Raw genomic sequence first — 15,418 nt, forward strand, 5'->3', positions numbered from 1 at the left:
GATTTTATAAATAATTTACAAAGACAAATAAACACAGATTTTATATATTCTCTTACAGGTCAACATTAAAATCAAAGACATTAATGACAATCCTCCACGATTTGGGTTCCAGTATGACACAAAAACTATTCCAGAGAGTTTGTCAACAGGAACATGTTTCTTTCCATTGCCTGTAGAAGATCCTGACTTAAATACAAAGGTAAATAACCCCTGTAAAGGATACTGATTGGAATATACAGGTGATTATTTCCACCTAGTGTCTATAATTACGCAAGTAAATTGTCAGCTTCCAATATTTTGGCAAAAGTACACAGGATATAATCTTTTTGGTACAAATCTTTTTTTAATGTGTTTACATCTGTACGTTCCATGAAAATCAATAGAAACTTAACTTGTTATTAGCTTGCTATACTGTATGATGCGTTTTAATATTCTTTGCTCATCAACTCATTGTTTACTAAATAGTTATATATTCAAACACATAAAGACAGTCATTGTCCAATGTGAATGTATCTTTTAAGGTTCATATACATATATTACAAAGGATGGATGGTTTTATGTACTGTAAATTCAGAAATTAATGCGAGGTTTTTATTTCCGGGAAATGCGAATAATGCAACTCCTTGAGTATTGCAATAATAAGAACTCCCATTCTAATATATGATACATATATATATATATATGTATGAAGCTATTCCTAAATTCACAATGATTAATCTTGCATTTTTGTTAATTCTTCAAAAATCGCAATAATAAATGCACGCAATAATTTCTGAATTTACAGTATATACCGTATTAATTTTACTTATAAATTTTCTTCCTTTTTTAAAGATAAATTTCAGTATTATAGAAGATGATTCCAATGGCAGGTTTATAATACAGCCATACAGTAACCAAACAGGGGGATGTCTTGTCTTAAAAAATAGTCTGGATTATGAAAAAATGCCTGAACCTCTGAATGGAATGTACTCATTAAAGGTAATCATTTTTAGTTCTGAATTTGTTTTTGACTATTTTAAAGTTTTGTTTTCGTTTCAGGTAGTTTTCCATGGAGTTATTGTCAACTTGAAACTTTATTATGAAACATGCAAAATTACGATTTTTAAAAACTCAAAGATACCAGACTTATAATTTAATTCGCTAAGATATAATTTTCTTCCAAAAAAAGACTAATCAATGGGCTCAAATCAAAAAAGCTGGAAGACAAATTACTAAGTTAAAAGCATTGAAAGCTAAACATTCCCAAAAGTTGTGCAAAATCTGGATAAAGCCGTCTATGCCTAAGGGGAAAACCTGTGAAGGTTTGGAATGATTGATTTTGAGATTTTATTAACAGTAAATTTACAGAAAATGACTGTATCAATGATATTTTATGCTAGCACAGAATTTTTGACTACTGAGCTTGGTGATAACCTTGGGGAAAAAACATCTACAAATAGTGTGTAGAAACTAAAATGGACCATGCTTATAATTTTACACTCGTGAAATTCATCTCATCTACATTATATTATAAAGACCAATTTGTGACGTTCAAATCAAAACATTTGGTGGCAAAATCAATTATTAAGTAATTGTGAGTAATGTAAAATGGATTTGTTCACTTGCTGAGTGTTTTTATCAGAGAGAATATTGTGATTTGAGATTATTTTATATAAATTGTAATTTGTATTTAGGCAGAAGTAAGTGATGGTAAATACAGCAGTACAAGAGAGATCAAGGTTCACATACAAGATATCAATGATAATGATCCGTTCTTCAATCAAACACAGTATTATGCTGAAATCAGTGAAGTAAGTACATGAAATATACCAGGGACTGGTACTATCAGAAAAGAGTTTTAGTTATATTTTTTATTTGATAAACCTGAAATTATGAAGCTTTTTGAAAAAAAAGATATTCATACCCCTTAACAGGGCTGTTATTGCACAGTGTGACAAGTCACAGTCAAAAAACATTTCCTCAGATTCTGCTAGCCAACTGAATGTCTTTGGGCATGATGTTGATGAACAATATAAGATGGAAATTGTAAAAGAATATATAAGAAACTGTGATTTGCATTGTCATAAGTCTAACACAATGAATCTGGAGTATATAAGATAAGGTTTCAGGTGCTGGTACAATCAGAAACTTTACTCTTGTATACAATATTTTTGAACTGTTCAATGTATAACTATATATGTTTAAATAACTTTTATTTGTATTATTATAGAATGTACCTCAATATACAAGTATAATCCACATGACTGCTTATGATAGAGATGCTCTGGATGAAGGGAAACTGAAATACTCACTTGAAGGAGGTAGGTATCTACATATTAACTGAAGTTCTTTTAATTTGGTAAACATTAGTAATTTAAGTTGAACTGCAGTTTAAAGGACTATATAGAAATAAGAAGATGTGGTATGATTGCCAATAAGACAACTCTCCACAAGAGACCAAATGACACAGAAATTAACAACTATAGGTCACTGTACGGCCTTCAACAATGAGTAAAACCCATACCCATAGTCAGCTTTAAAAGGCCCTGAAATGACAAATGTAAAACAATTCAATGAGAAAACTAACAGCCTGATTTATGTATAAAATAATGAACAAAAAACAAATTTGATATACAGCAACAAACTACAACTACTGAATTACAGGCTTCTGACCTGGGACAGGCACATATAGAATTTTGCAGGGTTAAACATGTTAACGGGTGCCCAACCCTCCCCTAACCTGGGACAGTGATGTAACAGTACATGTGGACAAACTATTAAAATCAGTTGAAAAGGGCTTAACTCATCAGATCGATTGAAAGCAAAAAAAAGTAACAAAAACACAAAGTGGATGTGGCAGAGTACTTGTTCATCCCCTCAACAAAAAGACACTAAGTACAGATCTGAGAGTACTCACAATAACTGACAGCTAGTTCAAAGTCAATAACAACTAATAAAAAAAATCATGCATTTAAGACTAAAATATCAATCAGTACACATCCAACATCCAATGGATTTAGTGTAAAGACATCTAACCATCAGAGAAAAACATGACCTTGTGCAATATCAAGATACAGGTATTGACAGATTGTAGAGCCATTATAAATACATTGTATAAGCTATTTTTCATGTTTGATTGGGTTTTTATGCCCCCGCCGTAGAGGTGGGGGCATTAAGTTTTACCCTTGTCCGTCTGTACGTATGTATGTCCGTCCGTACGTCCCAAAATTGGTTTCCGTTCTCTAACTTGAGTTTGCCTCAACCAAATATAATGAAACTTATACACAATGCTTATTACCACAAAACACAGATCAAGTTTGAATATTGGTGGTGTCACTTTAACCGTTCTAGAGTTATGCCCCTTTATAAATGGAAAAATTGCTAAATTTTTAGTTTCCGTTCTCTTACTTAAGTTTGCCTCAACCAAATGTTATGAAACTTATACACAATGCTTATTACTACAAAACACAGATCAAGTTTGAATTTTGGTGGTGTCACTTTAACCGTTCTAGAGTTATGCCCCTTTATAAATGGAAAAATTGCTAAATTTTTAGTTTCCGTTCTCTTACTTAAGTTTGCCTCAACCAAATGTTATGAAACTTATACACAATGCTTATTACTACAAAACACAGATCAAGTTTGAATTTTGGTGGCGTCACATTAACTGTTCTACAGTTATGCCCCTTTATAAATGGAAAATTTGTAAAATTTTTAGTCTCCGTTCTCTAACTTAAGTTTGCCTCAACCAAATGTTATGAAACTTATACACAATGCTAATTACCACAAAACACAGATCAAGTTTGAATTTTGGTGGCGTCACTTTAACTGTTCTAGAGTTTTGCCCCTTTATAAATGGAAAAATTGCTAAATTTTTTATTTTCTTCTAAATAGCAAGTAATTTTTAAAATTGGAGTTATCTTCCTTTGTCCATGATTATAGTTGAATCAACTACAATCAATGCTTTATACAATGCAATGTTTAATTTTGACTTCCACTGATAAAACACAGATCAAGTTGAATTTGGGTAGTGTCACTTTAACCATTATTGAGTTATGCCCCTTTATAAATCGAAAGATTGCAAAATTTTTAGTTTCCATTCTGTAACTTAAGTTTGCCCCAACCAAACATTATGAAACCTATACACAATATTCATTACCACAAAACTAAAATCAAGTACAAATTTTTTGTTTCCGTTTTCTAACTTTAGTTTGTCTCAACCAAATGTTATGAAACTTATACACAATGCTTATTACTACATAATACAGATTAAGTACGAAATTTGGTGGCGACACTTTTACCATTCTTGAGTTATGTCCCTTTATAAACATAAAAATTGCTGAATTTTTCATTTCCGTTCTCTAACTTTAGTTTGTCTCAACCAAATGTTATAAAACTTATACACAACTGTTCTAGAGTTATGCGTGTTTACAAATAGAAAAATTGAAGAATTTTTAGTTTCTGTTCTCTTCTTAAATTAGCCTCAACCAAATGTTATGAGACTTACACACAATGCTTATTACCACAAAACTCAGATCAAGTTCAAATTTGGGTAGCATCACTTTTATTGTTCTTCAGTTATGTCTCTTTATAACCATATGATATGCAAGCGGGGGCATCATTTGTGTCCACATATGGACACTATCCACATTTATTTTATTTTTATTTGGGGGGGGGGGGGGGGGGGTGTCTTTTTTATTTAATTGTCCATAAGGAAAGAGTGTGTCTCAATTGAATAGATTTTTTTTCAACATGCTGCAAAGGCCTCTGATAGATGAATTGTGAAATAACCTATAAACGTCCTTATTTACACAAGTTATTTTTTATTGTTTTCAGATGATAGTATGTATTTCATCATTCAGAACAATAGCCATTTTGGTGACTTAGAAGTAAACACCGACCTAAACAGAGAAAACCGATCATCATACACAGTGACAGTTATTGCCCATGATTCTGACGGACATACAGTGAGTAATAGATATACCTTACAGTTGAGTCTGGTAGTATAAGTTGTTTCCACTCAAGTAGCATGTACATTTCCCTTTGACCTTACTGCCTAATATTTTTAAGATCATTGACAGGACTTGATACAAGAAAATATTAGGCAATGACATCATGTATCAGTGCAGCAACTTCACATGCTCAAGTCTATCAGCATCAATTTATCAATGAAATGCACTTGATTTCATTCATACAACCGAACAACTATCCCAACGCTTTGGACATGTTAAAGAAGTTTTACTTACTATTTCATTTTACTTCATATTCTCAACCGAAAAAACATACAGTTAAGATAAATTGCAGATAAAAAGACTAATGGCATTTTATTCTATGATACTGACTTCATCAGCTCGAAAATCAGCTCACCCTAACGGGCTCGCTTGATATTCTTGCTGATAAAGTCAGTATCAAAAACAATAATGCCATTTATCAATTTAGTTTCACTTTGTTTTAGTTTAATGGTTTCAAAAGCACATGTTTTTTTCAAGAAACTGAAAAAACATATTTTATTTATTACTTAAATTTATGGTTTTTAAATTCTTTTCATGGCTTATAATAAATCTCCAATGTGTAAAATTTGTTTCAAAATCTGGATTCTTGTCTATAAACTGAACTAGAAATTAACTCATATTTTTAACAGAAACTGTTCCATCGAACTAGCATATCAACTTCCTATGTACTGAATAAGTAAAGAGAGGGAGTATCTTTATATTGCTCACAGTCAATCTTGTTTTACCTATGCATACAGTTGAAGTCTAATGTTTCTGTTACAGGGAAGCACAACTGTAAGCATAACCATTTTAGATGTCAATGAATTCAAACCAAAATTCAACAAAGACTCGTATTTGTTTGAAACATTAGAAGGTAAGTCATCTTAGAAGTTAAAATTATGCAATTTAAAAGTTCAAAGTTTAAAAGTTAACATTGAATTTAAGATAGTGTTTAAAGCAATGAGACAATTAATTAATTCTAATGCAAATGAGATAAACATCTGTAAATCATATATGTTAGAATAATTTACAGGATGTGCCCTCAATTTCATACCATCAAACATGGAATTGATACTCTGAAATTTGTGGTGTTATGCAATCAAAATGAACATAACAAAAAGTGTTGCATCAAAATTAAAAAATCTTATTTTCTTAAGAACTCTGTACAAATAGTTACAATGTTTTACACTGATCTGAATGTCTATTTTAGGCCCTACAAGTAAAGGTTATGAGATGATGGTATCTACAACAGACCCAGACTTGGGTAACAACGGAACAAATAGTTTTACACTGATAAATAGTTATGATGGATTGTTCAATATAACTACATTACCAAATAATACGGTAAGTAGATGGCTTTGGTCGGTCCAATTTGTAGTAAATATTAAATATATGTTAGTTCGAAATCAATAGAAACCTGTAATCTTAAAACAAATGATAGTCTTCTCATTCATGTTATCATAAGGTTTATGTTTTATCATCAATACCTCCTTTCCATTTGATGGGTAGTTTAAAAAAGAACAGGAAGTAAATATATAATCATGGCTACAACTGGGTCAATATCCCTAATGTGCCTCAAATTGAGGAACACAAAATTTGTGTGTAAACAAAAAATCTCTGTGTAGTGATATTGGACATGTTTCTATTTTTAACAAGTGACTGAGCTTAACCATTTGTGTTGATTTGGAAAGTAGAGGACCATAGAATAAATGTGTAAGAACTATGGAGTTATTAAATGTATTCAAAGTATTAAATTTTCAAAGAATTTATTGTGTGAAAAAAGGGATTTTTTACCACGAAGAGCCGCATGAAGAAAGGATTTTCGTGGGTATGCTAATTTACGGAAAAATGAATCACACTTCGTACCCCGAAAATTTAACCACATATGTGAAAATGTCTCAGCTTCGAAACGAGCCATCATACATATCCAAGTTTACGATATGGACTGAGCTACAGAAGAAAACTTTACCATTACCCCTTATGTAGAAACAATTGCGCATATTGCCCCAACTAAGGAAAAATTCCTTTTAACTCATTTAGACATTAATATGAAATACATGTAAAATATTGCAAATTTGATCCACGAGAAACTGCTAACTTTCATACATGTGACAAATTCCTGAGCTAAGTCTTAATTTTATACATAAATCTATAGTAATGTACAAGTATATAAAATAACTACACATTGTCTTCAAATATTAAAAAAAATTCTACAAGTCTTAGAAACAGGATGACTGTGAGGCCTAGCACTTCTATCTTGTTTCTGGCCAGGTCAAAATAAAAAACTACAGTAATACATTAAAACATCACAAATAAGGCTTCATACTGTCAGTAACTGTATATCACAAACAAGGCTTCATACTGTCAGTAACTGTATATCACAAACAAGGCTTCATACTGTCAGTAACTGTATATCACAAACAAGGCTTCATACTGTCAGTAACTGTATATCACAAACAAGGCTTCATACTGTCAGTAACTGTATATCACAAATGTTTATATGGTCAGTGCATTTTTACTGTGCAAAAAGCACAGATGATGTATGAAGAAATTTCAATATGTCATACTTGTGTTGATAATAGAGATAAACAAATAATGAAAATGGAACTCTTATACTATGCAATTAAAAATGACATCTGTATTTTAGGGTGTTATAACAGTAATGAGGGAGCTTGATAGAGAATCTCAAAATAGTCAGAAAGAAAATGGAACTTCAGTTTATAAGTTACATGTAAAAGCAGAGGACCATGGTATCCCAGCAAAATCTGAAGTCACAGTGGTAAGAAAACAAGACCGAAACAGGATAGACACAACAATCCCAACCCTAAATAATGAAGTAGCTGTCTAAGCTTTATGTCAGTTACAAATTTTATAAACTGAAAATATATCATCAAAATAAATTATTTGCTTCATGCCAATACTAAAGCATTTCATACTAGGTAGAAGGTACTGATATTCTCAGGTACTAACAGTGAAAACAGTCCACGAAGTAAGTACTCTAAATTAAGACTGTCATATTTGTACAAGTGTATGTCATGGCTGCCAGACATGACTGTCTGAACCTTTAACTGCAATGCTTGGATTCAATGTTTTGTTCTACGATTGGTAAAATATTTTAGCAAGAAATCAGCCTTCTTTTTATAGAATAAGTTTAAAGAATGACTATTAAATACATCTCAGCTGATTTGATGGATTAATTGTTTTTCAGGTGACACTACATGTAGAAGATATAAATGATTGTAAACCACAGTTTACCCAGCCTCATTACCATGCTGAAGTGTTAGAGGGGTCACATAAGGGGTTTTCTATCCTGACTGTCACAGCCACTGACTGTGATTACTTAGAACAGTACAACAACATAACATTTAGTTTAACAGGCACAGACTCAGGTATAATATGGATCTGCTGAGAAGAGTGGAAGTTCTTAAAGCCAATTGCTTTATTGCAGTTTATACTAATAATCATGGACATCAATATTGGACATATTTTGAATAAAAATGCTTTTTTTTGTTCAGATATCGAAAAAAGAAGTAAACAGTAGGGGTCTTTTTTTTATATCTTATTGCTCATAATTTGCAGAAGTTTAAATGAGATGAAACTTTGAAAATGAAGTAGATTTTTTAGAGTTTGTTTACTATGATTAAGTGCTCCAAAAATGTTGGTCTTGAAAAAAAAGTAAAAATTATGAATGTACTGAAATACTGAAATATTGTTTGTATTATAAATAAGAGTTTTTTTATTTTTTCTATCAGATTTATTTGAGATTAATAATAGTGGGGAGATCCATCTGAATACCACTATCAGTGTACAGTCACATAAAGACAAGTTTAATCTGACAATTGTAGCCACAGATTCACTAAACACTAATCAGGTGGGTAACTACTGTTACAGTCACATAAAGACAAGTTTATTCTGACAATTGTAGCTATCGATTCACTAAACACTAATCAGGTGGGTAACTACTGTTACAGTCACATAAAGACAAGTTTATTCTGACAATTGTAGCCACTGATTCACTAAACACTAATCAGGGGGGTAACTACTTTACAGTCACACAAAGACAAGTTTAATCTGACAATTGTAGCTACCGATTCACTGAACACTAATCAGGTGGGTAACTAGTCTACAAGTATGTTCTTTGGAGAATGAGGAGTTGATGGCTTATCTTTAATCTGTTAAATTATTTGTAACTTTTTAGACTTAAGGTAGCTGGCGGGTCTTCATCCATCTTGGATTTTGAAATAGCAGATAACAACAATCGGTTTGAAATGTGCAAATTTAGAGAGTAGAATGTAATTCATGTGTAAGACTTTTCGTGTTAATATAGAAAATTATGTGTTTTATCATATTTATGGCTGCATTTATAAAAAAACTGAGTACTTTTGTTTGATTCATTTTTTTTCAACTTTGCCACATAAGGGGAGATAACTCAGGCATTATTGGAGATAACTCGGATAAAGTATCTTTCAAAATAGAATGTGTTGTGAATTTACCTATTTTTATTATGTAGAAAGAAAACCAGTCAGGTGACCCCATTTTTTCTTTTTCTTATCTGAAAGCATATTATTAGAGCTATCTTCTCATATTTTATCATTAAATTCTATGATGTAGTTTTCTTTTTATCACACAAAATTGGGTTTTCCATTCATAATCTATACAAAATCTGACAATTTTACACAACCTGTAATGTGAAAAAAGCCTAGTGACCCATACTTTTTATAATATTTTTGAAAAAAAAATGATATAAACTACATTTGACAAATTATTAAAATGTTCTATAGGTTTTAATTTAGACCCCACATCTACCTTAAAGCAACATATGTGTAAACCTGTGTAAAGTCATCAGGCATGGTCTCCTTTTTCTGTGAAGTCACAATAGGAAATTCGGAGCCAAGCAAGAAAATTTTATGTGATAATTGAATTTTGACCAATTGATCACTGATTTCAAAATCACACATTGAATAAATAAAGATAATAAACAGGTCAGGAAAAGGATAAATCAGCTAAGAATTAGAGAAATATATACACCGGTACTTGTCAATTATTGAAAACTGTAAGTTGACTTCTGGATGTCTCATTAAGATATACCATACATCTTTGAAAATCATCTGTATAAACCATTTTTTCAGAGTTTCTATTTACAAGTGATTTTTTTTTTATTAAGATTGTTTCAGAAGCATAAAATTTTTAGATATAAATTTTTTAACTTAAACAGCTTGATTATGATTCAGGAAACTTTATCTGAGATTCTTTCGAGCAATTTTATTACAAAAACTAATCTTATGTTCCAATCTAAATGGACGACCACTTTACATAGATTTCTAGTGTATTTTTATGGTCCAACACTCACAACAATATTAATCAGTTGTTGTTGATAAATCTTGTGACTTTCAAGTGATTAAAAAGTTAAAAAAAAGAATCATTATTTTCTGTGATCATTTTCAAGAACTGAAGATTGAAACAATTAAATAAACATTCATCTGCTACCTGAAGAGTAAATTTTATGTAGTAATATACTGTAAATTCAGAAATTATTGCGATGGTTTTATTATTGCGAAAAATGCGACAGGGTTATAATCGCAATAACTTAAACTTGCATTTTGAATTTTTTTATATGAATTAAACAGGATTTTCTCAATATCGCAAAAATTAAAATCGCATTTTAGTCTAAAATGACAAAATCGCAATAATAAATGCACGCAATAATTTCTGAATTTACAGTATTCCACATTTTGTTCACCTTTTTCAGGTCCCTCTGACTGGATTGATAGCAGATGTAAATGATCATGACCCTATGTTTAATGTTTTTTTTTTCTCTCTCACTTATTTCAGGTCCCTCTAACTGTGTTGATAACAGATGTAAATGATCACGACCCTGTGTTTACTCATCCTATTTACAACTTTTCCACACCTGAAACTAACGGCACTGGAGACATTGTGGTTGGTTTAGTCAGTGCTACTGATGAAGATTTAGGACAGAATGGCATTGTTACATACAGTATCATATCTATTGATGTAAAACATGTCTTCAATATTTCACAAGTAAGTTTTAAACACGTTTATTTGGCTGTAATTACTTTGGCTTTGTATGCCGTTCCTATGAACAATTTTGAGTTGATGACATTTCCTGGAATGATAAATATCAAACTCTGTGAAAATGAAGATTATAAAGTTTTCTGTTTTGCCTTCTCAAAAGCTACAATTTTTTAACACAAAAGTCAAATTTGTAAAATCTTTTCACGTGAAAACAAGGAAAACAACTTTGATGTTCAGTTTTTTTATGCTTAAATTATATACATTGTACTAGATATTTACAAATGTTTAGCAAAAACAAGAAATTATGAAACTGCTGTATATGGGAAGAAGTTGTGCATTATTTGTTTTGGTGAGTATATATTACAATTTAGTTTTTTAATTTCAAACATTTTACAGGATGGTAGAATAACAGTAATTGAAGAATTAGACCGAGATCAGTGTATAAGTAATAGGTACCCATTTACTGTTATAGCCAGAGATAATGGATCATCTAAAAGGACTGTAAGTATATCTCAGATAGGGAAGGGTGTAGTGTTGGGTAGACAGAGATCATTGTATTAGTAATAGGTACCCATTTACTGTTATAGCCAGAGATAATGGATCATCTAAAAGGACTGTAAGTATATCTCAGATAGGGAAGGGTGTAGTGTTGGGTAGACAGAGATCATTGTATTAGTAATAGGTACCCATTTACTGTTATAGCCAGAGATAATGGATCATCTAAAAGGACTGTAAGTATATCTCAGATAGGGAAGGGTGTAGTGTTGGGTAGACAGAGATCATTGTATTAGTAATAGGTACCCATTTACTGTTATAGCCAGGGATAATGGATCATCTTAAAGGACTCTAAGTATATCTAAGGATAGGGAGGGGTGTAGTTGCGGATGACCCCAATATGAAAGGAGATTAAAGCTTGCAGGCACTGTAGGGCTGTAGATTTGCACATCCAATCCAATATTCTTCAAAGATTGGTTATGATTAGGGCTCATATCCTTTTAAATAATGATTTTGATAAATGAAGTTCTAAGTCATTGTGACAACATGACAAATCTTGAAATCTGTGTATAGCCTTAGTTTTGTGTTTACCATTAGCCAATACTTCGGGAATACAGAGGTTAGTAGCACTGATTTCAAGGTTACAACACAACTGGAGAGAAATGTGTAGGAACTATTGAAATCCAGTCTTGTTACTAGGTTGCACTTTGTGAATACAGCTGTTTCACAAACCACGCCTCTTTTGGGGAGATATATAATATTCATTGATGGGTCAACATCTTTAATTGTTTTTCCATAGGCGGTAATGGTAACGTTTTTTCCTGTAGCTCAGTCCATATCGTAAACTTGGATATGTATGATAGCTTGTTTCGAAGCTGTGACATTTTCACATATGTGGTTAAATTTTCGGGGTACGAAGTGAGATTTTTCCGTAAATTAGCATACCCCGAACATCCTTTCGTGATGTGGCTCCTCGTGGTAAAAAATCCCTTTTTTAACGCAATAAGTTCTTTGAAAATTTAATACTTTGAACACATTTAATAGCTCCATAGTTTTTACACATTTAATCTATGTTCCTCTACTTTCATAATCACCACAAATGGTTAAGCTCAGCCATTTGTAAAAAATAGAAACATGTCCAATATCAGTACACAGAGATTTTTTGTTTACACACAACTTTTGAGTTCCTCATTTCGAGGCGCATTAGGGATATTGACCCAGATATTTTGTTTTGTTTACATACTGGTTCCCAGATATGATCTCTATGTTTCATCTCATAGAGACATAATTTGGGAATGTTACCAGTATAAATACACATGGATAGCAGCTAAATTGAATTCTGAGGACGACCTTTGAAAAAAATAGTAGTGCATATGAACTTTCCATTCTAAATATAATTTTTTACGAAACTTCATAGTAAAAGTGGCACAGTTTAAGCCATAAAAATTGCATTGTCTATATTTACAGAAGTGCAATCTACTAATCCTAAAACAAGTTCAATGAAAAACCATGTGAAAATCTTGAACAAAACTGAAGCTTAAGGTTAAAGTCAAGAAACAAGGTCACAAAATATCTGAGGTGATTAAACTCATAATTGCTGTACAACTCTACTTTGTAATAACAAATTTTTTTTTTTCTAAGTCAAGATCAAATATATTTCATACTGAAAAAAGGCAGTTCAATATTTACAGGATTGTGAGGGGAATCTTAGCTTTCTTGTCCCCTTGATAAAATAATCTCTGATGGCTTATTTTTTTTTAACATTTCATGAATTTTTTTTTCCTGAAATATCTTTGTATATCAAGAACAGGAAAAGATAAAAAATCTACAATGAATATCCTGATAGGAATAAAATGTAATGTGAGGAAAATTACAATGATACAGCAGTCAAGTAACAAAAGTTCATCCCTTATAAAACACTTGTATGGTCTTCAATGTTGTGGAATACCTATGCTTCATGACAAGCTCTAAGTATGTTATATATTACTTTGCATGTTCTGATTAGAACTCTTTTTGCAGGGTTACACAGAGGTCATAGTATATGTTACAGACATAAATGACAACTCCCCAGTCTTTACAGAGAATTGGTACAATGGAACTGTACAAGAGAACTCACCTGATGATACAGAAGTTAATATTGTAAGATTTATTTTTTAATTAAGGGGGGAAAAGTTGGTACTTTTAATTTGATAGGACAAATAATAAGTGTATTATTGTAAAAAAGAACTAGCAATGTATAAATCAGAATTGTCAAATAGCAGGACCTTTTTTATTTCATGGCACATACAAAAGTAAGAACAGAAGAACGAGACAAACAAATGAACCTTGTACACCTACTAATTTGTTTTTGATCACAATTATTTGGGGGTTTCCCTTACAAAGACATGATCTCTGCAAAAAGGGGGGAGAATCATTTTGTAAGGTTCATTCACAGTACGAGTTTATCATAAATTTTTCTCCATACACAATTTTCTGTAAATAATTTAAACATTGTAGTAATTGAGTTTTAATAAAAACTAAATTGATAAATAAAATTCTTATGAAGACTACTCTTTCCCTGTTTAATGAAACTGTAATTCCATGGTTCTTTTCCATAGCTCCCACCAATTAGTAGCACAGATGCAGATAGCGGTAAAAATGGAACAAAAGGGATTAGATATTCCTTAGAAGGAACAGGTCTTCATTTTAGAATTAATGAGATCACTGGAGCAGTCTTCACCAATGGGTCAGGTCTGGATAGGGAAAGTCAGCCTGATTACACAATACAGGTAAATTTGTTAGCAGATGATTCAAGGTCTAAGCAGAAAAAAATATTTTATTTACAATAAACAAGTAGGATTGTTTGCTAGTATAGACATAGAAAACAGTCCTGTTATACCATTTCTAAGATAAAGTAGAAAGGGTGGGGACAACTTAACATGTGCTTCCAAATTTCAAAACTTTATAGAAATAAATTAATTCACAAAAAAAATGTACCACCCCTAAAAACAAGAGTTGTCATGTATACACATTTTCTTTAAATGCATTTGGAAAGGAAAACTTTATGGTGAATTGTTTATCATTATTCACGAAGAGCAAAAAATTACATTGATTTATCTATACATGGCAAATCAAAAATCAGTTATCAACAATTGAATAAGCTTTATCTATATATTATAAAACATACTATTAAATGAACCTTTATCATGGTTTTTTTTTTAAATATTATTTAAATTCTTTTAGGTCAAAGCTGCTGACAGATATGGTACAGGAAATAGTAACACTGTCATGGTAACCATTACATTGCTTGACGTCAATGATGAACCACCACAGTTTACCAAAAACAATTATACCTTCTCTATTAACGAGTCAGCTGTGGCAGGTCATAAGGTCGGTGTTGTTATGACAACAGACGAGGATGTCAATGGCAATACAACTACACGATACAGAATCGGATCAGGATCAGATGGAAAGTTTTATGTGGATATATTGTCAGGTATGCTTCTATCATATCAAATCAGAATCAGATGGAAAGTTGTATGTGGATATATTGTCAGGTATGCTTCTATTATATCAAATCAGAATCAGATGGAAAGTTTTATGTGGATATATTGTCAGGTATGCTTCTATCATATCAAATTGAAAAGAATGTTGATTGTTCTATAGAAGTATATTTTTGGTTTGAAAATATTGTATCAGTCATTTATGGATACTTATTGTCTTGCATTGCTGATGTTTTTTAGTATGTTTAGCACTGTAAATGCTGTAATGTCAAGAGTTCTCATCAGATTTAATGAATTTTTGCCAAAGATGAACATCTGGGCTTGCAGTCATAAAACTTTACGCAGTACTCGGAAAACAAAATTTGTGTTCGAAACACCAAATCCAGTATTTTGATTGGTTGAATTCTGAGTCTGAGATAGATAATTGAAAATCATCAT

General features: G+C 31.5%; 1 protein-coding gene across 1 annotated transcript in view; it reads left to right on the forward strand.

Annotated features, from left to right (window-relative positions):
• Positions 1–942: 942 nt before the first annotated feature.
• The window catches only part of LOC127709597 (protocadherin Fat 4-like), a 49,478-nt gene continuing 35,002 nt past the window's right edge, over positions 943–15,418 (forward strand). The window contains exons 1-14 of the mRNA XM_052215199.1: positions 943–978; positions 1,674–1,790; positions 2,210–2,300; positions 4,813–4,943; positions 5,751–5,841; positions 6,178–6,311; positions 7,615–7,746; positions 8,176–8,356; positions 8,720–8,838; positions 10,800–11,009; positions 11,400–11,504; positions 13,518–13,637; positions 14,096–14,266; positions 14,721–14,973. Coding sequence (XP_052071159.1) covers positions 943–978; positions 1,674–1,790; positions 2,210–2,300; positions 4,813–4,943; positions 5,751–5,841; positions 6,178–6,311; positions 7,615–7,746; positions 8,176–8,356; positions 8,720–8,838; positions 10,800–11,009; positions 11,400–11,504; positions 13,518–13,637; positions 14,096–14,266; positions 14,721–14,973 — 1,891 coding nt within the window. The remainder of the gene's footprint in view (positions 979–1,673; positions 1,791–2,209; positions 2,301–4,812; positions 4,944–5,750; positions 5,842–6,177; positions 6,312–7,614; positions 7,747–8,175; positions 8,357–8,719; positions 8,839–10,799; positions 11,010–11,399; positions 11,505–13,517; positions 13,638–14,095; positions 14,267–14,720; positions 14,974–15,418) is intronic.

The sequence above is a fragment of the Mytilus californianus genome, unplaced genomic scaffold, assembly GCF_021869535.1.
Source record: "Mytilus californianus isolate M0D057914Y unplaced genomic scaffold, xbMytCali1.0.p SCAF_7, whole genome shotgun sequence".
In the NCBI taxonomy this organism is placed as follows: domain Eukaryota; kingdom Metazoa; phylum Mollusca; class Bivalvia; order Mytilida; family Mytilidae; genus Mytilus; species Mytilus californianus.